Source organism: Hyla sarda, chromosome 8 (assembly GCF_029499605.1).
Source record: "Hyla sarda isolate aHylSar1 chromosome 8, aHylSar1.hap1, whole genome shotgun sequence".
Classification (NCBI taxonomy): domain Eukaryota; kingdom Metazoa; phylum Chordata; class Amphibia; order Anura; family Hylidae; genus Hyla; species Hyla sarda.
This window is the reverse complement of record NC_079196.1, coordinates 175,724,760-175,749,313: the sequence shown is the minus strand read 5'-3', so window position 1 is coordinate 175,749,313 and position 24,554 is coordinate 175,724,760. Positions and strand designations below refer to the sequence as shown.

At 43.0% G+C, this 24,554-nt stretch overlaps 1 protein-coding gene across 1 annotated transcript in view; it reads right to left on the bottom strand.

Moving 5' to 3' along the window:
• CYTH3 (cytohesin 3) overlaps positions 1-24,554 on the bottom strand; it is a 148,244-nt gene that overhangs the window by 60,505 nt on the left and 63,185 nt on the right. The window contains exons 2-4 of the mRNA XM_056536605.1: positions 17,374-17,456; positions 11,026-11,090; positions 5,676-5,742 (exon numbers count right to left, since the gene is read on the bottom strand). Coding sequence (XP_056392580.1) covers positions 5,676-5,742; positions 11,026-11,090; positions 17,374-17,456 — 215 coding nt within the window. The remainder of the gene's footprint in view (positions 1-5,675; positions 5,743-11,025; positions 11,091-17,373; positions 17,457-24,554) is intronic.

The following is a 24,554-nucleotide window of genomic DNA, read 5'->3' as shown; positions in this document are numbered from 1 at the left end:
AAAAAAAAAAAAAAACACACACAAATTATGAAGCATTAATGTTACCATCAACATAACGTCAACCCTTCCCTGTGCACCAAATGACACGTGTCATTTACACTTTGTAATTTACATTCCAACTAGTGCATGCAAAGCTGTGAGCAATTGTGCTTACTGAACGGTGTTGCAGAAATACAGCATACAAGGTACAGAAAGCTGAAGCTGGCTACAGATCTAGGCATATTAGTGAATTACAAGATTTCTTCCAGGGAACCAGATGCTGACTGGTTGGAACACTTTAGTGGTAAATGCTTTGATGGTGGATAGAGATGAGCGAACTTACAGCAAATTCGATTCGCCACGAACTTCTCGGCTCGGCAGTTGATGACTTTTCCTGCGTAAATTAGTTCAGCCTTCAGGTGCTCCGGTGGGCTGGAAAAGGTGGATACATTCCTAGGAAAGAGTCTCCTAGGACTGTATCCACCTTTTCCAGCCCACCGGAGCACCGGAAAGCTGAACTAATTTATGCAGGAAAAGTCATCAACTGCCGAGCCGAGAAGTTCGTGACGCATCGAATTTACTGTAAGTTCGCTCATCTCTAATGGTGGAGTTTACTTTGTGTCCACCCGAGAACAGTGACAAGATCCAATCGTTTTCATGAGATTAACCGCTTTTCCATGAGGAACATTATTCATATGGTAGAAAATAGCTATTGTTGTCTACAGCTTTCTGTATAACTGGGTTCATATCTTATCCTAATGCTTTTATAGTTTAAGGCAATGTTTCCCAACCAGGGTGCCTCCAGCTGTTGCAAAACTACAACTCCCAGCATGCCCGGACAGCCGAAGGCTGTCCGGGCATGCTGGGAGTTGTAGTTTTTCAACAGCTGGAGGCACCCTGGTTGGGAAACACCGGTGTAAAGAAACCCAAGTACCTAAAGAAAATCCACATAAACATACATGTTGTAGTTCAGTGGTTAACAATATTCCTTGCAACACTGGGGTTAGAGTTCAAAATTCAGGGCAACCCTGTATGGAGTTTGCATGTTACCCCCAGGTTTATGAGGTTCACACATTTCAAAAACATATTGATAGGTCAATTGGCTTCCTATGAAAAAGGAAATAGTAAAAAAATAAAAATAAAAAAAAGGGAAAAAATAAGCAAAATATGTTGTTGCTATATAAGAAATAGGAAATAATAAATGTCCTGTTCACTTCCAACCTCAGGCCAGATAGCTGCAACACTGCAAAGGGTCCTTTAAGATGCACTAAGGGTCCTTTAAGATGTGCACACCCATGCCCAATACGAGTGGCAAACTAACAGATGGGCACTTGTTTAAAGGGCTTTTTACAAGGCTTAGTGATTGTGAGGCCCTTCACTTACATCAATGTCAGCTGCACATTCCTGGTGTACTCAGGGAGATGTGTGGCAGACAAATGATTTTTATAGTGAGACAATGCCAGCTGGGTATTTATACGGGGCAATAATCGGCCTGTTTGGCTGATAATCTCTGTGTAAAAGACCCTTAAGCCATCAGGCCATTTAGCTCTCCTACTATACCTGTATACAAGAACAGACAATTGCACTTCAAGCCAAAAAACAAAAGGAAAGTGTAAGGAGGTTATCTAGCTTTTAGGTGTTAAGTGTCTGATTGAACTGTGAAGTCAGACATGTGGGACCCCGCTCTCCCTACTGAGTATTCCAGCCTCCACCTTCCAAGATGTATTGGTCTTGGCAGGGACAGCCCGCACAGCCAATTGCCAACACCGCTGCGGCCAGTGATTGACTGAGCGGACTGTCACTGCTGAGATGGGTACTTCTCTAAAGGTGGAGGCTGGAGGGCTCAACGGGCAGAGTCGGGTCCCATTCCTGAGATCGCATAGGTCCCAGAGGTTGTACCTCCTGCGATCAGACACTTATCTACTATCCTGTGAATAGGGGTTACATTTTTAAAAGCTGGATAACACTTAAGCTTTTACATCTAAGGACCATTAAAACATCCTCAGAGGCTGCATTCACATCTCGTTTTTGCAATACGGTTCCCGTATCAGGTTTTTTGTGTAAAAAAAAAAAAAAAAGTATGTCTCAAAACTGGACCGAAACGTATACAACGGTGTACAACTGTATATACCTCTGTACGTGTACGTTTTTAAACCGTATACGGTTTGAAAACGGATGCCCGGTTGCATACAGTTTAATACATTTTTTGAAAAAACGGTTTTCGGTTTTTCCTTAATGAAATAAAATTTCTTCTTCTTGTTCTATTTGTGGGAAGAACTTTCGGCGTGCATTACACATGTGCAATCTGCAAAACCGTATTGTGCAAACCGGATGGAACCGGACACACATACGGTTCAGTACAGTTTCCATTGACCACCATTTAAAATATATAAATATTATTATATATATATATATATATATATATATATATATATATATATATATATATATATATATATATATATTATATATGGGTTGTATCCAGTTTTTCACCCAGACATAAAACCGTAGTAGACTACGGTTTTGTGTACGGGAAAAAAACGGATAAAACCGTAAATTATGCAAAACGTACACAACCGGATGCTACGTTTGGCATACGGAATTTCAATGACATGTCTATACATACGGTTTGCAATACGGTTCCATATGATTTTTTACACTGAAACCGGATATGGAAACCGTATTGCAAAAATGAGATGTGAATGCAGCCTAACTATCAGGTAGATTTCCCTCTATCTTTTCAAAGGGGTACTCCGGTGGAAAACTTTTTTTTTTTTTTAAATCAACTGGTGCCAGAAAGTTAAACAGATTTGAAAATGATTTCTATTAAAAAATCTTCACCCTTCCAGTACTTTTTAGCAGCTGTATGCTACAGAGGAAATTATTTTCTTTTTGAATTTAATTTCTGTCTGACCACAGTGCTCTCTGCTGACACCTCTGTCCATGTCAGGAACTGTCCAGAGCAGCATAGGTTTGCAATGGGGATTTTCTCCTGCTCTGGACAGTTCCTGACAAGGACAGAGGAGTCAGCAGAGAGCACTGTGGACAAGACATAAAATAAATTCAAAAATAAAAGAATTTCCTCTGTTGCATACAGCTGCTAAAAAGTACTGGAAATGTAGAGATTTTTTTAATAGAAGTAATTTACAAATCTGTTTAAACTTTCTGGCAACAGTTGATTAAAAAAAAAAAAAAATGTTTTCCACCGGAGTACCCCTTTAAGGCTATGTTCATATCACATTTTCTCAGTACATTGGAGGGATGCCAATATACACCACATTGTACAGGCAGCGGGCCCAATGAGTTTAATGGACCAAATGTAGTCAACTAATGACCAACTTCAGTCAATTGCCCAAACATATACTGTTATTTTTCATAATTCAAAAGCTTTGTAAGCTGTGGTTTCGAGTCATGCAAAATAAAAGTATACTAAACGTGACTAATAGAATAAACGTGGTCACTAGTTGACTATATTCAGCCCATTAAATTCAACAATACTATAGCGAGTATTCAATGGCACATGTCCACCTTATTGACTGGTTATCAGACTTACAAAGGAAACATGATCTGAACACACCATCTTCAAATCAGTAACCTATCATCTATTTTGTTATTGATGAAATTATTTTATTTTTAATCTTTTTACATAAACAGTGTTGCTCCTATGCCATTTGCACATCTCAGTAATGTCAATGGAAGTTAAGTAAATTGCATAACACATCCAGCTTGACTAAGCAATCTCTTACTGAACTTCCATAAACAGGCTTGAGATGGCCAGGCAGCAATCATTTCCCTTTGTGGGAAAAGCACTGTCAAATACAAAAACATTTGATATGTTGTAAAGTATGCAAAACCATACTGAAAAAGCCAGTCAAAGAACTGCCCCCCCTGCCGGCTTGGACACTTACTAGTCCTGCTGTGTCCATGCGTCATCACTTATGTCATGGACACACTTCTTGATTGACAGCTGTGAGCGCAGGGCTCAGAGCTGGAGGAAAAATCCTCCCACTGTCAGCTTGTGTCCCGCTACTGTAAGTGAGGACAAGCTGGGAGTTGTAGTTTTGCTAATGCTAGGGGAGATGTGAGCAGACAGCATACTGAGGGAGGGGGCGGAGACCTGCACAGTGAGGCCACGCCCCCTCCCTTTGAGAGGAATTCAGACTAGTGAGCTAAATTAAAAGTGTAATAAAAAAATAAATAAAGGTGCCAGACACATAAAAATTAGATGTACATGGTCAGGATTAGGTAAGGAGTGATATATTTAATTTAAAAAAAAGTTTTTTGTTGGATCTGACAGGTACGCTTTAAGGATTTTTAACATGTATATTGTGACATGGAAAACTGAAACTAAAGAGCCAGGAAACAAAACAAAAAACTCGAATTTTTATTTAAACTATAGGTCATTTTCTGATGATGCATTACCTTTAAACTTGCCTAAAGCTATAACAACCGTTTCTAGTGCACAGTGAACTTTAGCCAATCCCTATAAGTGTTTGCTTATTCCCTTCAGCCGACATTAAATTCACTTATCTTCTGAAACAGTCATCTCCGATTGAACAGGACTGGACAAGAAAAGTGCAGGAGCCAGACTCATCTGTCTGGTACCAATTGAATAAACAGTCTTTTTTTGTGCATCTGTCTGAAGACAGTAGGCTACTATGGCATAGCTGCTTTACTAAATGATGTCCAATTGGTCCAGCCGAATACCAGTATTTTACAAGACAAGACACTAGACACAAGTGAATGATAACAGTACGTGCACACAATTTACCTGGAAAGTAAAAAAGACATGCAAAGAGAATGGAGAAAGAGAGGACTGTATAAGGATTAATAAGGAATTTAAAGATGAAACTATGATTCTCAATGCTGAGAGCACCACTTATTTCTAGATATCTTCTGGAGATGCATGCAGTTTGTCTATTGCAGGAGGCCGGTTTCATTGTTACTCTATGGAGTCAAACTGCTGCAATGAGAGTGTTGAGCCTGGAGGGGTTAAACATGCAAATCGAAGGGGGATCTCAGCACAGAAACCCTGACCGGTCAAAACGTTTAATGTTTACTAGGGGGATATTGAATACTTTCAATCTTACGGCAGAATCTGGAGGAAAAATTCTGTTTGTCAATGGAATAATGCTAATTACCGCGGACACAAGCACACTATTCTAGATCACATGGAGCAGAAAGATCACAACAAATTCAGCAAGGACATTTTATTTTGCTGAATTTCCATAGTATGAATGAGAGCTAAAAGGGATTTAGTGACCTTAAAGGGGGTACTCTGTCCAGCGCTGCACCCGACGCTCTAAACGAACACTTGGTACAGCAGGGAGATCTTTTGATAGGGGATAAGATGTCTAGGGGCAGAGTACCCCTTTAAGTTGTGATGCAGCATGTAGATGGCATTAATAACAGCTCATCTACTTGCCTGCTACAGAAATCCACTGCAGATTTTATCCACTGCATTTCTGTCATGTGTGAGTTAAGTTTTATTGCCGTTTTGGAACTTGGACAGAAATCTAAAAGTTTACCTTATAAATTAACCAAATCCATCTGATCATAGGTCATAACGTCACATGGCTCAGTTAATAACAGATGTGTGAACAGAGCCTAATACGCAGTATTTTTTGGGTTTATATTAGTATACTCAAACTCCAAAGAAAGGTTAAAAACAGTAAATACATAAATAACTTGCTTACCTTCTTGGGATCCATGTTGAATTTTTTTCTTCCCATAGCAATCTGTTTATTCCTCTGTGTGGTTTTGCTAATGAAAGATATTTTTTTTAAAGTTATTAAAATCAAAACAAAAAAAAAATATTTTGCAAACGGAATACATTATAGAAGAATCATAAATCATGATATATTAATAGATAGGAAAAGAAACTAGTAGACCATTTAATGGTGTTACTGAGGCCTGAGATGGATGCAGTCATCAGGTTTGCTGTGATTTCTCCGGAAGCATTAAGTGCCCAACACTAAGTGATCTTAAAGGAGATGATGCGGCAGCAGCCGAGCGTCTGTCTTTACTTTAGGTTTCTATGTTAGGCTGACATCACAACCATTACATCACATTTCTTTAACAGTTTACATTTGCAAGAAGAAGATTGGCATGATGCCTTTCTAAACATCATGAAAAGCAGCTACAATATGGCAAATTACCGTATGTTCATTCAGTCAAATTCCTTTAATCTGGCCTCAGTGAGAGCTGACCCTGAAATACTATATACTCAAAATCACATACAGTAGGTTGTTCAATGTCAGACTGATGTTAAAGAGGAGAATATAGAACAGAAATTGCAACAAAAACTGCATATGCCCTAAAAACCAGGTACACAGATGCAAACGTACTACTGCAAATGAACAAGAATTGTAATTCGCACAAAAAAGAAATAAAAAAAAATAAAAAGAAAGAAAGAGAAACACAGCCGCACATCCACAATCTGTATTTTGATCTACTTGCTTCTCAGCATAAATTCAAACACTAACAGCTTATTATTACACATTTTGATCAAAAAGTACAAGCCCACTAGCCATGTCAAGGCCACCTATTTAGAGTGGGTCCCTAAACCAACATAGGCGTAGCGTTGGGCGGCGGCCACCACCACTGCAACTCCATGGCCACAGGGGGAGCGACCCAGTGGCTGGGCAGCCCCACTGCTACCCGACCAAGCCCCTGGCTATGGTCCACACCACCCCACAGACAAAGCATCAAAGTAACAATATCCGCCGCAATGAAACCATACCAATGTGAACACCTACCAAGTGCTCCCTGCCAAAGGGCTGGGAGAAAGCTAGGAGGAAACCCTTATGCCGTCTCCTGCATATATTTGGCTTTAATTAACCCAACTAAAAGTTTGTCTAAACTTTGACAAGACAGTAACTAAAGATGCCTCAAATGTTTTCTACAGCCTTGGCCACTTTGAGAAATCTGGCCCATTTGTGACTGTCTAGTCTTAGACACTCTTAGGTCTTATTCATACTATGGGAAGAGATCCATCTGTAGCAGGTGTAGGCAGAACAAGCCAGCTCTAGGACTGCTCAGAAATGCATCGTCTTCATAGATAATGCATTTCCGTGTAGATTCCATTGAAAGAATGAACATGTTCATTCTTTTGGCAGAGCTTGGGATCTGGAATTTTCATGGCAAACTTTAGGGTAAATGGTGCAGCAAAATCTCTTTGAAAATAATAGGAGGCTGTTGCACTGTGTACATGGGCCCTTACATTTGACCCACTATGTTAAGAGATTGTAAAATCATGTTCAGTACAAAATGCAAAGAACAAGCAGTTTTTTTAAACATCTACCCCCACAGTTTTAGCTATGGTGATCCATTTATGTAAACTGATGTGCGGCAAGATGTGTTGGGAATAACTCACATACACAGAATTTATTTAGTCTTTTACTACACATGTTCTTTAGTGGTTCTTTGCCAAAGACTGGAATATCTTGCTAGATGATACCTGTGTATCCTCAAATTGCAAGGAACACACTGGAAAGACCCTTAGGCTGGGTTCACACCACGTTTTTGCAATACAGTTCCCGCATCAGGTTTTGATACAGTTCCCATATACAGTTTAAAAAAATGATGATTTTTTTTTTTTTTTAAAGAAAAAATGTATACGTTTTTAACTTTTCACTCCATTATGACTACTAAATTCCAAGAAAAAAACTGTGAAAAGTAAAAAATCATATGATGAAAACCGGATGGAACCGTACGCACATACGGTTCTGTACGGTTCCCATTGACTCCCATGTTAAAAAAATGTAAACGTTTCAATACGGTTCTTTCACCCAGACTAAAACCGTACAGGATGCAAAACAGAAACAACCAGATGCATCTTTTGGCATACGGTTTTCAATGGGGAGTCAATGCATACGGTTTTCAATACGGTTCAGTGCGGTTTTCAAATTGAAAATGTATACAGGAACTGTATAGCAAAAACATATTGTGAACCCAGCCTTATATTAGTTGCCCTTGATAACTACAGGGACCTCCCAAAATCAATTGGGCCCCATAGTCCATGAAATCATGGGGACCAATATGAAAAGATGGAATGGTGCCCCCATAATGACCACAGCCATCACTAGTGTGAGTAGTACAATACTATATTGTGACTAATATGAAGTGAGTAAAGTCATATGAAAGTGAGTTGCTCCTCTTGGTCCCTTGCCCATTTTCCTCCCTCCTTTAATCTCTCTACAGACTCTTTTATTCACATACTGGAGTTTATACATATTGTAGTAAACCAGCGCCCACAAGTCTTTCAGCCCTCCCTCGTCTACCTCCATTTTGTGGCCCCAAAACGGCTCCCTCAGCTGGTGGGGCACATAGCATCTTCCATGCCTGCTACACTTATAGTCCCCTCCTGCTCATGGAAATACATTTCTAAGAGATTCACCTACCACCCCAAGGAAGGTGACGGCTTAAAAGGGGTACTCCACTGGCCAGCACTCGGAAGTAAATGTTCCGAACGCTGTTTTTGCACTGCAATGGTTGACCACACCCTCATGACATCACGGACACGCCCCCTCAATGCAAGTCTATGGGAGGGGCGTGGCCATCTCCTGCAGCGCGAAAACAGCGTTTGGAACATTTCCTTCCGAACACTGTCTAGTGGAGTACCCCTTTAAGTCAACCAGACTTGCTGAAAATTACAAAATTGCAAACACATGTTCAAACACCAAAGCTGAACTTTTTAAGGACGCCACTTCTCCATTAAAGGGAAAATTCGTCGCATCCCAGATGTCACGGTCATGGAGCTGGTATTTTAAATTGCATACAAGACTTCTTCCTCCTCAAATGATGTCCCATGACATATTTTCCAGTCAAATGTTTGTCTGAATGAGTTTTTATTAATTTTAGTTACACCAATATCCTGCTTCCAGCACTTCCCACTACAATTACACGCGATATCCTGTCTTACACTTGGCCGTTTTGTGTAGCTTGTGGACGAGGCGCACGCAGACAATCACGAGAAGCGGTTTCACAGAACACTCAAAGTTTCCATCAAAATCCTTAAATATAATGGATATGCCAACTTATCACCTATCCAAAGGATAGTCAAACACAAGTGCTTGGTCAGTGGGGGAGGCTGGTGTCAAAGATTTTAAACAATGGTCTTGCAATAATAATAACTTAATATAAGGCGGTACAATACACATCCAGTTGTACAATAGAGAGCTGACAAGCTCCAGTTGGGAAGGTGTAAGAGACTGTGATAGGGATAAGAGAAAATCCCAATATAAAAGAGAGAGTGATCGTTGATAATTTTAATTAAGTGTGCGTTTTCTATTATTTTGACACAATAAAAGTTATATTTTAGTGAGCCACAATTAGAGGCCTTCTTTTCACCAGGGGGTTACCCTTAGGGACGTGGAATGGTCAGTGGGGGCAGCCCCTCACAGTCTGAATGGAGTAGCAGTGCATATACTCAACCACTGTTACATTCAAACATAGAATTTCCCCCAGCCCCAGTGTTTGTGATCAGTGTGGGTCCTGTGATCATACCCCCATAATCAGACACTAATGATAATAGGTTCTCATTAAATGGGCACTGTCAGATACAAAAACTTTTCATATGTTGTAAAGCATGCAAAACCAATAGGTTTCGCAATTGCTTTCATTAGAGAATTTTCAGTATTTCATACTGAAAAAGCCAGTCAAACAACTCCCTGCCTGCTTGGACACATACAAGTCCTGCGGTGTCCATGCGTCATCACCTATGTCATGGACACACTTCCTTGATTGACAGCTGTGAGTGCAGGGCTCACAGCTGGAGGAAAAATCCTCCCACTGTCAGCTTGTGTCCCCCTACTGTCAGTGAGGACAAGCTGGGAGTTGTAGTTTTGCTAATGCTAGGGGAGATGTGAGCAGACAGTATACTGAGGGAGGGGGCGGAGACCTGCACAGTGAGGCCACGCCCCCTCACTTTGAGAGGAATTCAGACTAGTGAGCTAAATTAAAAGTGTAATAAAAAAATAAAATAAAGGTGCTAAACACATAAAAATTAGATGCACGTGGTCAGGATTAGGTACTGAGTGATATATTAAAAAAAAAAATTTTGTTGGATCTGACGGGTACACTTTATGGGAATGCTAAACTCATATCAGAAAATATTTATTTTTAATTAATCAAAAAGAACTGAACTATTATTATACAATGAATCTATTATATTGGTATCAATGGTCTTGCAGCTTACTGTACCATAAGGCAGGTTTGACCACTGACTAAACACTATAATGACATATTGACAGAACCTATTAAATGCAGAGAATATAAATTCAATACAACTCTTTACACTTGCAATAATAATGCTTTTATTCAGAACTTCTGATATTTCTGAAGGCAAAACAATTGATGTCTGCGGCACAATTCTAGCCCTCAAAAATACTGGAACTCAGATAAAAACCTTATAGACCATTATAAGTCAATAGTCTACATCAGGATACATCCAGATGCATTTCAAAAAGCATCTTTACCTACATTTTACTATAGCATGAAGAGAGAAGGTGCAATTCTATTTCCCGTCTTCACCTCTCCTGAATAAAACTCATAGAAGGACAGAAGAATACAGAGCTGAGAAAAACAGCACTGCCCTTTCATCCTGGCTACTGGTGTGGCTACCAGTGCATGGGCCTCAGATAATGATAATATCGAATGTTCCTTTAGGACACGTCAGAACTCCTCCATAACCACAGGTTAAAACTTAAGGATCTGTGAATTTGCAGGCTACCAAAAATACGGCACATCCCCCAAACAAGCAGCCCCCACCCCTACCCAAAATGTCTGATAAAAGGGAACTAAACAGGAGCTAAGAAAAGGTTTACATTAAATGCCACTTTAACCTATAGTCACTAAAATCTAACCCCTACATCTATTAAACAATGTTCCAAAAACAATAGGTAAGTTTTACTGGTGTCGGGTACTAATAAATCAGTAATCCACTAGCTACTCTTTAATCCAACGCTTCTAACCAACCTATGGGACACAAGCATATAGACTCATAATATCTTTGTAGTGAGATCTGAGATTAAAGCGATTGCTTACCTTTCTTCTACAGACGTCAGATTGTCGATTTCTGTCATCACCTCTGCAATCTCAAACTTCAGCCTCTGTGTGAAGTGGAGAGAGAAAGGGAGTTACATCCAGCGAACACCACACAGGAGGGATGACTTTTACATGTGGGAGTTGCTGAAGCTTCAGGATTCTGACACAATTATTGCCCATGAGACTTTTGCGGGGATTAGTGCGGATTTAACATCAGAGGTCAATTACGTTACTGTAAAGTTCCTATATAAACCATTGTTCTGGAGACTCAGCATAAAACACTTCAGAAGCGTCGGACATAAAACCTCTTGTTTGTGCGTAAAAAATCAAACAGCAAACAAAAAGTAAGAATGAGGAATGGATGAAAGAGACGTTTGTGTGAAGACAACAGTGGGCATTGTTATGATGGCGTGAGCAAAACCAGCAAACTGCTTTCCTCCATAATTCACCAAAGCTGTGACCGCGCTTAAGAAAATTATGAAAACTGCACAGATTCCCAAAAACAGGCAGCAATGCTCTGCAAGCTGTGGGCATGATGGCTGCATAGACAAGATTGCAGACATTTTAGGCAATATTCCTCACTTCTATTCTATATTTAAATGTAGTGAGGAGGGATTACCTAAACCATTCAATCAGGGTGCAGATCCCATTTGCATAAATAAGGAATGTTATCCGATGGACAACTCCTTTATATTTACCTTTGTTCCACTAAAAAAGGTTTTCTTGGTGTTAAATATTGGGGGCCTATCCTTATGATCAGCCATTAATGTTTTATTATTGGGTTCTAACTACCAAGTGGATGGCACAAACGCAATATCGGCTCAGGAACACATAAGGACAAGCGGCTGTGCCTGTGTTAATAATAACGGGAACCTGTTATCCTGTCAATCAATGGGGACTTGGAGGATCGACCCTTATCAATTCAATAACAATGCCTTATAAAGAAAAAAAAGAGAACCCATTTAACATTCTACACACTACGTATAGCCTACGCTGGCACCAGGTCTGTGTGAGCTCTTGTGGTAAGGAGTTTTGTCAGCCCCTTTGAAGCCAAGATGGGATACTGGCCCTTTAATTTGAGCTGTGCTTTCACCTTGTATGGTCTGTCCCTGCTCTCTCTTCATGTACATGTTTTCTTGTGCTCTCCCCATTCATCTTCATACTATGTCCTGTGCTCTTCTTCCCTGTTGGTTGTCCCTCTGTGCTAGATCTCTGGTAGTGGCTGGATTAGTGGAAGGTTTGCGGTGGGGGAACACTGCTTTCAAGCCAGCGGGCATGGAGCAGAATGTCAGTGTTGATATGGCAATGGTCTCTTCATATAACAACTACCCTTACTTGTAAAGGAAGGGGGAGCTGCAGACAAGTGCTCAGGGAAGTGTAAAATTCAGTGCATGCAGTTGTCGCTGCATAGATGGCTATGTGGAGCCATTGTGCCCTGCCATCTGCCCTGGTGGAGCCACTGTGCCCTGCCATCTGCCCTTGTGGAGCCACTGTGCCCTGCCATCTGCCCTGGTGGAGCCACTGTGCCCTGCCATCTGCCCAGGTGGAGCCACTGTGCCCTGCCATCTGCCCAGGTGGAGCCACTGTGCCCTGCCATCTGCCCAGGTGGAGCCACTGTGGCCTGCCATCTGCCCAGGTGGAGCCACTGTGGCCTGCCATTTGCCCAGGTGGAGCCACTGTGGCCTGCCATCTGCCCTGGTGGAGCCATTGTGCCCTGCCATCTGCCCTGGTGGAGCCACTGTGGCCTGCCATCTGCCCTGGTGGAGCCACTGTGGCCTGCCATCTGCCCTGGTGGAGCCATTGAGCCCTGCCATCTGCCCTGGTGGAGCCACTGTGCCCTGCCATCTGCCCTTGTGGAGCCACTGTGCCCTGCCATCTGCCCTGGTGGAGCCACTGTGCCCTGCCATCTGCCCAGGTGGAGCCACTGTGCCCTGCCATCTGCCCAGGTGGAGCCACTGTGGCCTGCCATCTGCCCAGGTGGAGCCACTGTGGCCTGCCATCTGCCCTGGTGGAGCCATTGTGCCCTGCCATCTGCCCTGGTGGAGCCACTGTGGCCTGCCATCTGCCCTGGTGGAGCCACTGTGGCCTGCCATCTGCCCTGGTGGAGCCATTGAGCCCTGCCATCTGCTCTGGTGGAGCCATTGCGCCCTGCCATCTGCCCTGGTGGAGCCATTGCGCCCTGCCATCTGCCCTGGTGGAGCCACTGTGGCCTGCCATCTGCCCTGGTGGAGCCACTGTGGCCTGCCATCTGCCCTGGTGGAGCCATTGAGCCCTGCCATCTGCTCTGGTGGAGCCATTGCGCCCTGCCATCTGCCCTGGTGGAGCCATTGCGCCCTGCCATCTGCCCTGGTGGAGCCACTGTGGCCTGCCATCTGCCCTGGTGGAGCAATTGTGCCCTGCCATCTGCCCTGGTGGAGCCATTGTGCCCTGCCATCTGCCCTGGTGGAGCCATTGTGCCCTGCCATCTGCCCTGGTGGAGCCATTGCGCCCAGCCATCTGCCCTGGTGGAGCCACTGTGGCCTGCCATCTGCCCTGGTGGAGCCATTGTGCCCTGCCATCTGCCCTGGTGGAGCCATTGTGCCCTGCCATCTGCCCTGGTGGAGCCATTGTGCCCTGCCATCTGCCCTGGTGGAGTCACTGTGGCCTGCCATCTGCCCTGGTGGAGCCATTGTGCCCTGCCATCTGCCCTGGTTTGCGGGGTGCTAACACAAACCCTATATACAGCCCCACATCCTATTTCCCATCGCACATACTTCTCTGTAACTATGACCAGATGTTTTTTTTTATCACGGCAACTTCCAGAGTCCATAGCTTGGCTTCCTACTTCACATGATATATATCTACCGAGCATGATTGCTCAACTCTAAGTAATGTCCAGCAGCCATTGAAAAGCAATCCTCAGAGAGACCTAAAATATTTTGGCCTCTGCACATCAGCTACTTTCTCAGCAGAATCCACACCCAGATGTGTCATAATGCTGTGCAATTCACTCACCCAGCTGGATGGAGATAATCCCACACATCTTATCTGAGAAAGATCCCAGCAACCTCTAGAGACACAATCATTTGTGATTCAGTCACTTTCCTTGTAAAAAATCTAATTGGTCCTTGATTCCACTTTTGTAAAGATGTTAAAATTCCTATACAGCATTTCTTAGTCATAGCCAAAGTAACTCTGTGAAATGGGTGGGTGACAACCAATACAGCAGTTATACTGGGATGTCACGCAGCTTTCCCACTGTATCACTGCAGAAATTTGGAAATTTCTTCATCACTTTTTATATTTATTTATATTTATTTATATTGGTTACATCTGTATGTGAGGCACAGCAGAACAGAGGCTCAGAATCCAGTAATTTCCCGAATTTGTTAAAATGGGGAGATGTATCCTCTGTGCAGAGGAAAAGCTGCCCAGCCGCCCACAGCAACCAATCAGATCGCTTCTTTGATTTTTAACAAGGCCTCTTCAAAATTAAAGAAATGATCTGATTGGTTGCTGTGGGCACCTGGGCAACTTTTCATATGCACAGGTTTTGATAAATCTTCCCCACAAATTCTATATATTTGGCTTTTGCTAATTTAAGGCCCATGTTTGCAGCAACATTTTAGTCTATAATGTTTAATTCCTATGTTAGCTAATTATCCTAGTTATGCCCATTTCCAAATTTTTCTAAATGAATCCAGCATGTCACCATTTAATGCAGTTAAAGCCATCATTAAAGGGGTACACTGCTGCTCAGCGTTTGGAACAAACTTATCCCAACGCTGGAGTCGGGAGCTCGTGACGTCATAGCCCCGCACCTCATGACGTCATGCCCCACCCCCTCAATGCAAGTCTATGGGAGGGGGCGTGACAGCCATTACGCCCCCCTCCCATAGACTTGCATTGAGGAGGCGGGGCGTGACAGCATGAGGGGGCTATGACGTCACGAGCTCCCGGCCCGGCTCCAGCGTTCGTAACAGTTTGTTCCAAACGCTGAGCAGCGGAGTACACTTTTAAGTCAAAAAGCCACCTAAAGTCTATAATTTATAGAATCCACCAAAAATAGGATGGTCCGGCACTAACAGGACTAGAGTAGACAGGAATAGCTAACGGGGAACTGCAGCAGCGTAATCCAGGTAATGATTGGTAACGGTGGTGCAGTGTCCAACAAGGTGAATAAACAATGTATGAACAGAAGACAGGACAGCACTCACCATTCAACTCGGCTTTATTCAAGTGTTATGATGACAAAGGATGTGTGCCCAGGTGGAGGAGGGGAGCACAGCTGGGATAGACTGTTTCATCCTATCACAGCGCTTCCTCAAGCTGGTGTACACAGGCTTGAGAAAGCGCTGTGATAGCGTGAAACAGTCTGTCCCAGCTGTGCTCCCCGCCTCCACCTGGGCACACATCCTTTGTCATCATAACACTTGAATAAAGCAGAGTTGAATGGTGAGTGCTGTCCGGTCTTCTGTTCATACATAGTCTATAATTTATGTTGATACATGGAGTAGCCTTCCTGCAGAAGTGGTCGCTGCAAATACAGTGAAGGAGTTTAAGCATGCATGGGATAGGCATAAGGCTATCCTTCATACAGTATAAGGGCCAGGAACTATTCATAGTATTCAGGGTAGGGCAGACTTGATGGGCCAAATTGTTCTTATCCAACGACACATTTTATTTTAAATTTACTAAAAATTACTTCTTAACCCAGAAAAATAGTCCCAACATCTTGGTCACTTAGACGTAGTCAGTCTCTAGTAACAGAGAGACCAAGATGGGATACAGGAAGTGGGGGCAGGAATAAGTCTGCAACATGAAGGAGAGGACTGTATGCCTGTGAGACTGTCTGCATCCTCCTGATGATCCCACTGTCCCTGAAAGGTTAATCAAGGCTTCACACTCATCTCAGCTATTTGTTTACATGGCAAGCTGCAAAGCCAGTGCTGGAGTAACACCTTCTCTATCCACATGGCATATAGTAGTATACTGTAAATCATCTCCCAGCATAGCTTAGCTATAAAGACTAGGTGCTGTGAATTGTGAGATAAATAAGGGAAAGGAAGTCCCTGTGTGCCTGCATGCACTACTGGTCCCACCCCCTGTAATGGAGAGAATTAAAAATAGCTGTATACCGTAGAGGTTACCTTCAGGTTAGCCTCTCTCTAAATTGGTTAACAGAGCAAAGAAACATATCAGGCAAGATGGCCACCTCAATAATCACGTGCAGTAAATAAAAGATTAAAAAGTCTCTACAAACAGAAAATAAAAACAGATTAGAATAGTATGGGGGAGATTTATGAGCACTGCATTTGCCTATAGCAACCAATCAGATCACTTCTTTCATTCACAAAATGGCCTCTGAAAAAATAAAAGATGCCATCTGATTGGCTGCCATGGGCAACTGCAGCTCTCTCCTTCTACACAGATTTTTATAAATCGTCCCCATATTATTCTAATCTGTTTTAATTTTCTGATTGGAGAGATTTTTCTTTTATTTTCTGCACATGATTATGGAGGTGGCCATCTTGCCTGATGTGCTTCTCTGCTCTGTTAACAACATTTAGAGATATGCTTTGCAGCAGACAAATGAAACATAGATAGAAGAAAGAGGATACCCAGCACTCACCAGTAATGCACAGTAAAGATTTATATTGCCATAGTGTAGTACAAGGACGCGTTTCGGCGTGGGAGCCTTCCTCAACCGTCTGCCTATGGCAGACAGCTGAGGAAGGCTCCCACGCTAAAATGCGTCCTTGTACTACATTATGGCATAATAAATCTTCACTGTGCATTACTGGTGAGTGATTGGTATCATCTTTCTTCTACCGGTGGCTTTACCCTACCTCGTGAACCACCGCAGATTCCACGGAAGTGGTCTGACTCACTGACTTCAGCGGGAGAATATTATTGGAATGCTCTGTGACCTGCGCAGAGTTCATTGCACCGGGAGGGGAGAGGACGTAAGCTTGGACATCAGTAATAGATTGGTGTAAACATGTCTTTTTGTTATAAAAGGGTATTTTGGCCAAAGGTTTTATAGTAAACCTGGGATACTTTCAAAGTTAAAAAGCTAGCATACTCCTCTGACCTGATTCACCAGATCCCCACTGCTTCCCACTCCATCTGATTAGAAGAGGCAGGGTGCAGCAGTGACCAGGTGCTGTTGGGGACAGAAACTGCAGGGGATCAGGGCAGGTAAGTATGTGTGTTTTTTGTTTTGTCTTTTGTTGCACACTAAGAGTCGCCTATAAAATCTATGGCCGAGATACCCCTTGCTCAAAACAATTGGTAATTTTTCTGATGATGCATTACCTTTAAATTATTAATAGGCATAGAAAACATTAAGAAATATTCCAAGATTACCTCAATGTCATCTATAAGCTCCTTTTTCCTCCGTCTTATATTTAACAGTTCTTCTCTCTCCTCAGATGAGAGATCTTCTGGCACTGAAATAATAAAAAGAAAATACTTCAAGTGACCCGCAACAGAAAGCGACGACATTACCAATAAAAATGACCACATCCTAACAAGAAAGAGCTATTAACCCCTTAAGGACATGCACCGTAAATGTATGGCGCTGCTAAGAGGTGCTTACCGTACAGTGCCGTACATTTACGGCACAGTTTTCCTGGTTCATCGCATCTCCGGATGCGGTGATCGGAACGGGATGACTGCTGATAACAGCAGCCATCCCAGGACATCACCTAGGGGGGACCTGAGACCCCCAATTGTCGGCGATTGCCGTGATTCACTGATCAATTCTGACAGGCGAATCACGGCTTTTCCGGGCTGATCGGGTCTCTGGTGACCCGAGCGCCTGGAAAATAGGGGTGATCGGGGTTGTCAGAGACAGCCCAGATCATCCTAAAGGATAGGAGCGAGGTGGCAGGGGTGCCTCCTCCTCCTCCTATCCCGAGATTGGCCGGTTGCCAGGGCAGGGGCGGGGGGTTAAAGTTGGGCGGGGGGTTAAAGTTGAGCGGGGGAACGGCAGCGGTGAGGACCGGCGACAGCAGAATGCAGGCGGTGGAGACAGAGGCAGCAGTGAAGATCTGGTAAGTGATCTTCACTGCTGCCTTGTAGTTTCGCAACTACAACTCCCAGCATGACCAGACGGCCAAAGGCTTTCTGGGCATGCTGGGAGTTGTAGTTTTGCAACATCTGGAGGGCTACAGTTAAGACACCACTGTATAGTGGTTTCCAAACTGTGTACTTCCAGATGTTGCAAAACTACAACTCCAAGCATGCCCAGACAGTCAAGGCATACTGAGCATTGTAGTTCTGTAACTTCTGGCCCTTCAGATGTTGCTGAACTAAAACTCTGCTGCTGGACAGTCTCAGCATGCTGGGAGTTGTAGTCTTGCAATATCTGTAAGGGCACAGTTTGGAGACCACTATATAGTGGAGTCTAAACTGTAGCCCTCCAGATGTTGCAAAACTACAGCTCCCAGCATGCCCAGAAAGTCCAGGAAAGCTGTGCGTTGAAACTTTTCTCCTCCAGTTGTTGCAAAACTACAACTCCCAGCATGCCCAGACATGCTGGGAGTTGTAGTTTTGCAACAACTGGTGGCACACTGGTTGGGAAACACTGTTTCCTAACTCAGTGTTTCCCAACCCGTGTGCCTCCAGCTGTTGGAAAACTGCAACTCCCAGCATGCACGGTCTGTCAGTGTATGCTGGGAGTTGTAGTTTTGCAACAGCTGGAGGTTGACCCCCCCCCACTCCAAGTGAATGTACAGGGTACACTCAGACAGGTTAAGTTTGAGCCTTGGCACTTGAAACTCCCAGCGGGAAACTCGCTGTAAACCCCCGCCCAAATGAATGTACCCTAAAAACACTACACTACACCTACACAAAATAAAGGGTAAAAAAACACTACATATACACACACTAACACTGACCCCCCCCCCCCCACCTCTCCAAATATAAATTAAAAAACATCTCATACGACACTGTCTCCAACAAAATAACTCCCAGTATTGCCGGACAGCCATTGACTGTCCATGCCCACTGGGAGTTTTGCAACAGCTGGGGGCACCCTGTTTGGGAAACACCGCCGTACAGTAATTTTGATGGAGGCGGCAAGCGCCATCCGAGTCCGTCCCAATGCAAATCCTTAATTTAGGCCTCAAATACGCATGGCGCTCTCTCACGCCGGAGCCCTTTCGTATTTAAAGGAAATAGTTTAGGGCCACATATGGGGTATTTCCGTACTCGGGAGAAATTGCGCTACAAGTTTTGGGTGGCTTTTTCTCCTTTTACCCTACGTTGGGGTCTACACCAGCAAGTTAGCGGAAAAAAAAGACCCCCAAACTTTGTAACGCAATTTCTCCTGAGTAAGAAGATACCCCATATATGGATGTAAAGTGCTCTATGGGCGCACTACAATGCTGAGAAGAGAAGGAGTGCCATTGGGATTTTGGAGAGAAAATGTGTCCGGAATTGAAGGCTACATGTGCTTACAAAGCCCCCATGGTGCCATAACAATGACCCCCCCACCCCCACCCCCACATGTGACTCCATTTTGGAAACTACACCTGTCAAGTAATGTAATAAGGGGTACAGTGAGAATTTACGCCCCACAGGTGTCTGACAGATTTTTGGAACAGAGGTCCGTGAAAATGAAAAATGTAATTTTTCATTTGCGCAGCCCACTGTTCCAAAGATCCCTTCCATTTCAAACAAATTCTCTCAATGGCGCTCCTTCTCTTCTGAGCATTGTAGTTCTCCCACAGAGCACTTTACATCCACATATGGGGTATTTCCATACTCAGAAGAGATGGTGTTACAAATTTTCGGGGGGCATTTTCTCATATTACCCCTTGTAAAAATGTTACATTTGGGGAAAAAAATGCATTTTAGTGAAAAAAAAAATCCATTTACACATCCAACTTTAACAAAAAGTCATCAAACACCTGTGGGGTGTTACGGCTCACTGTATCCCTTGTTACATTCCTTGAGGGGTGTAGTTTACAAAATATTATGCCATGTGTTTTTTTTTTTTTTTTTGCTGTTCTGGCACCATAAGGGCTTCATGTGACATGACCCCCAAAAACCATTTCAGCAAAATTTGCTTTCCAAAATCCCATAGCTCCTTCCCTTCTGAGTCCTCTACTGTGTCTGCAGAACACTTTACATTCACATAAGGAGGTATTTCCTTACTCGAGAGAAATTGGGTTACAAAGTTTGGGGGGATTTCTCTCTTTTTACCCCATGGAAAAATATTTAAACTGGGTCTACAAGAACATGCGAGTGTAAAAAATTAAGATTTTGAATTTTCTCCTTCCCTTTGCTGCTACTCCTGTGAAACACTTAAAGGGTTAACAAACTTTCTGAATGTCACTCTGAATATTTAAAAGGGTGTAATTTCTATAACAAAGTCATTTATGGGGTATTTCTCACAGAAAGGCCCCTCAAATCCACTTAAAATCCACTTAAAACTTCAGATTTAGAATTTTTCTTGAAAAATGTATGTTGAGGGATCTGTGCAATGAAAAGTATAGGAAGTTATACTCACCTGTCCCCTGCATGTTGTCCTCCATCACTCTCGCCGCGTCCCCGGGGTGTCCCCGCCGCTCCGGACCATCTCTGCTGCCTGGGATCGTCGCTCTTCATCGCCGTTATCATGTCGCTGCACATGCCTCTCTTATTGGATGACAGGAGGGCATGTGCGGTGATGTGATGACAACGAAGGAGAGCGACGGCCATGCAGGGGATCCTGAAGAGAACAGTTCCGGAGTGCCGGGCACAGGTGAGTGATTATCACTGGACCACACAGGGCACCGTAAACGGCTATCCGGTGACAGCTGAAGCAGTCTGCGCTGCCGTATAGCCATTTATGAGATGGCCCGGACATATAAAAGCATCGTATGTTGATGCTGCCTTCAACATGCGATGGCCTCTGAGAGGCCATCGTATGTTGAAATTATCGTAGGTCGGGGGGGGGGGGGGGGGTCACTGTATAATTTATTTGGAATGTTCATTTTCCTTACAAGCAGAAAGTTTCAAAGTTAGAAAAATGCAAAATTTTTATGAAATTTGGTGACTTTTTACCAAGAAAGGATGCAAGAAAGGACGAAAATTTACCACTATGTTAAAGTAGAATATGTCACGAAAAAACAAACAAACATTCGCGGAAGCAGAATAATCGGTAAAAGCATCCCAGAGTTATTAATGCATAAAGTGACAGTGGTCAGAGTTGCAAAAAACGGCTGAGTCCTTAAGGTGAAAATGGTCTGAGTCCCTAAGGGGTTAATATGAAACATTTCCACACCACAATGAAACCCACACAATGACACTACATCTTTTATTTCACTTTCAAAATTACAATTTGTCCTTTCAGGCTGGTTTCATGTGACATGTCACAGATGCAAAGTCACCATCTCCAAGACTACCGAGTAATTTAATTTAGCGGATTCATTGCCAGGTCACAGTGACAGGAAACACACAGAGGCTATAGATATAACAAGGCTGTGATCTCTAGGGGATAAAAAGGGTTAATTTGATTCTTTTTTTTCCTTCACATTTCCTGTATCAGGAAAATAAAACATGTATGAAGAGAGAGAAAAAAATCAGCGCCAAGCAGACTGCACAATACACCCAGGCGATACGGTTACGGTTTGCAGAGAAGAGGCTTTTCCTGCTGCAGTTCCAGCATATACAAGTACAGTAATGAAGATTGGATCATAAATTCTAAGAAAAAGAGATTTATCCCTATTATAGGGTAGTGAGTGAGCAATGGAAGCCATTCTCTATAGCACAGAGCCGCAACATTTAGTCCAACTTACATACAAATATTCAGGCTTTTTACCCCCCAATGGTTCAGGCGAAATCAAGGATCTATGGAAGAGGTTTGTGGGATCAGTCAGGCAACTAACCTTGTCCTCATTTATCCATATGTGAGACTAAAGTTGGCAATACACAAGATAGCTGTAGTCAGAATGTGCGTTTGGCCAACAGCTCTCTCTCCCAATCCCCCCAAACACAAAGCCAAGGAGGGAGAAAACCACTGCCAGACCCCTCAAACAGTTATGGCTTATCTCTTTGAGAAAAGTTAAAATCCAATATGCAAAACCCCTTTCTCCCCAGATATCTGCTGTTGGGGAGTAGAGTTGGGGAGTAGAGTCAGGGAGGGGCCATCATACATAGGTTTGGCTACCACATGTCCAATGTATATAAAGGGAAACTGATGGTTCCAGCTATTTCCAGTGGGGATCAGTTTTGCTACTTTGTACCGAACAAGTATACACTTTAAGGGGGTACTCTGTTGCTCAGCGTTTGGAACACTGGAGCCGGGAGCACGTGACGTCATAGCCCCGACCCTCAATGCAAGTCTATGGGAGTGGGCGTGACATCATGAGGGGGCAGGGCTATGGTGTCACGTGCTCCCGGCGCCAGCTCCAGCGTTCAGAACGGTTTGTTCCAAACGCTGAGCAGCGAAGTGCCCCTTTAACTCCATTTGCAGTCAGGCAGTCAGGCCTGACTAAAGGAACACTGCATGCTACATTCCTACAGGGGGTACAAGACCTTTCTTTTGACAGTCAGTGCTCTACTCTGTACTGACAAGGGACAAGAACCCTGAAACAGCTGTCTACAAAAAAAGAGTAACCCTCCCTTCTGGAAAGGATACTGGCTTGACTTCTTAAAATCCCCAGTCATTTTCTAGGGCTCTTAATTAATTCAAACAATTACTTGACAGAAGCCACAAGGTGACTCCAGAGAACAAGTGCTTACTTTCTTTTAAAAACAGCATATTGTGTCTATTTTTGGGCACCTGTGTATAGGAGGGACATGGCTGAACTGGAGAGGGTGCAGAAGGGGGCGAGAAAGATGACTGATGGTATGGGAGGATTACAGGACCAAGACAGGTTATCACTTGGGGTTATTTAGTTTTGAGAAAAGACGTCTTAGGGGGATCTGATCACAATGTACAAATATATGAATGGACAGTACAGAGATCTTTCTAGTGATCTTTTTATACCCAGGCCGGTAACCATGACAAGGGGGCATCCTCTACGTCTAGAGGAAAGAAGGTTTCACCATCATCACAGATGGGGATTCTTTACTGTAAGAGCAGTGAGACTATGTAACTCTCTGTCACATGATGCTGTGATGTCTGACACAAGTTTAAAAGGAAGCCTGCGTGTTTTTCTAGAAAATTATAATATTACAGGTTATGGATACTAGATTTATGTGGATAGAACGTTGATCCAAGGATTTATTCTAATCACCATATTGGGATCAGGAAGGAATGTTTCCTCTCAATGGGAAATTGGCATCAGACTCATAGAAGGAATTTGCCTTCCTCTGGATCAACACAGCAGGGCTTTAGGTTGAACTTAAAGAGGTACTCCGCTGCGTTCGGAGTAATGAACTTCTGGACGCTGCGAGCGGAGCTCTGAAAGGCAGGGCAGCGCACAACCCCTTGAACAGACTGTAAGGCCAAGGTGCTGACTCACGGGTAGGACATCAATAAATACATTGGTGTAACTGGTAACCCTGTTAATAGGGGACAATTGTAGACTAGAAAAGTGATCGAATCATAGAATTCAAACCTAATCACTCTCAAAAATCTAACCTTTATTTACCACTAAAAGAATAAACAAAATTTACCAAAATAATAAACATAATTATTACACCACTGTGACTAAAGGAAATACATGTACGGATAAGTACATGTCTACATCATGCAGAGTATTCCTATTAGATAAAGCAGACCTATATAGCGAGATTACCTCTTGGCCACAGAGGGAGCAACCCTTTACTGTAACTTCCTCTCCCTTATCCCCTCACAAAGCAAGACTGCCCCAATAACAAGGACAATCCCACACATCAACCTACTAAGGCTGGGTTCACACCACGTTTTTCCAAGTACAGTTCCCGTATACATTTTCATTATAGAAAACATATGGAACTGTATTGAAAACCATATACATAGACAAACAATTGAAAACCGTATGCATCCGGTTGCGTACAGTTTGCTTGCAATACGTTTTTTTCCGTACTCAAAACCATGGTTTCCACGGTTTTGTCTCCGGGTTAAAAACTGTATTGCAACCGCATATCATTTTTTTTAACACTGATGTCAATGGGAAACGCACATGTATACGGTTCCATACGGGAAACAGTATACGGTTTTTACTTTGCACATGCGCATTTGCATCCTAAAGTTAAAATTTTCTAAAATTAATTTATTTTAAATAACATTTTCTAAAACGTATGTTTATTTTAATTTTTTATAAAAAACGATTACTTTTTGCCATACATTTCCATCCGGTTTTTTTTGCCATACGATTTTCTTTAGAAAAACTGATTGAAAACAGTATGGCAAAAACGTGATGTGAACCCAGCCTAACTCTCCATACACTATAGGAAATGTGGAAGAACCAGGGTCTAACTGTACTAAAATTACAACTATCTAGGTGACTACAAAAAAATTAATTAATACAAATGTGATTAGTACAATCAGAGGCGGCTCTAGACTTTTTGAGGCCTTAGGCAAAAATATATCTGAGGCCCCCCAAGTGCGATAAAAAAAAAACGCAATG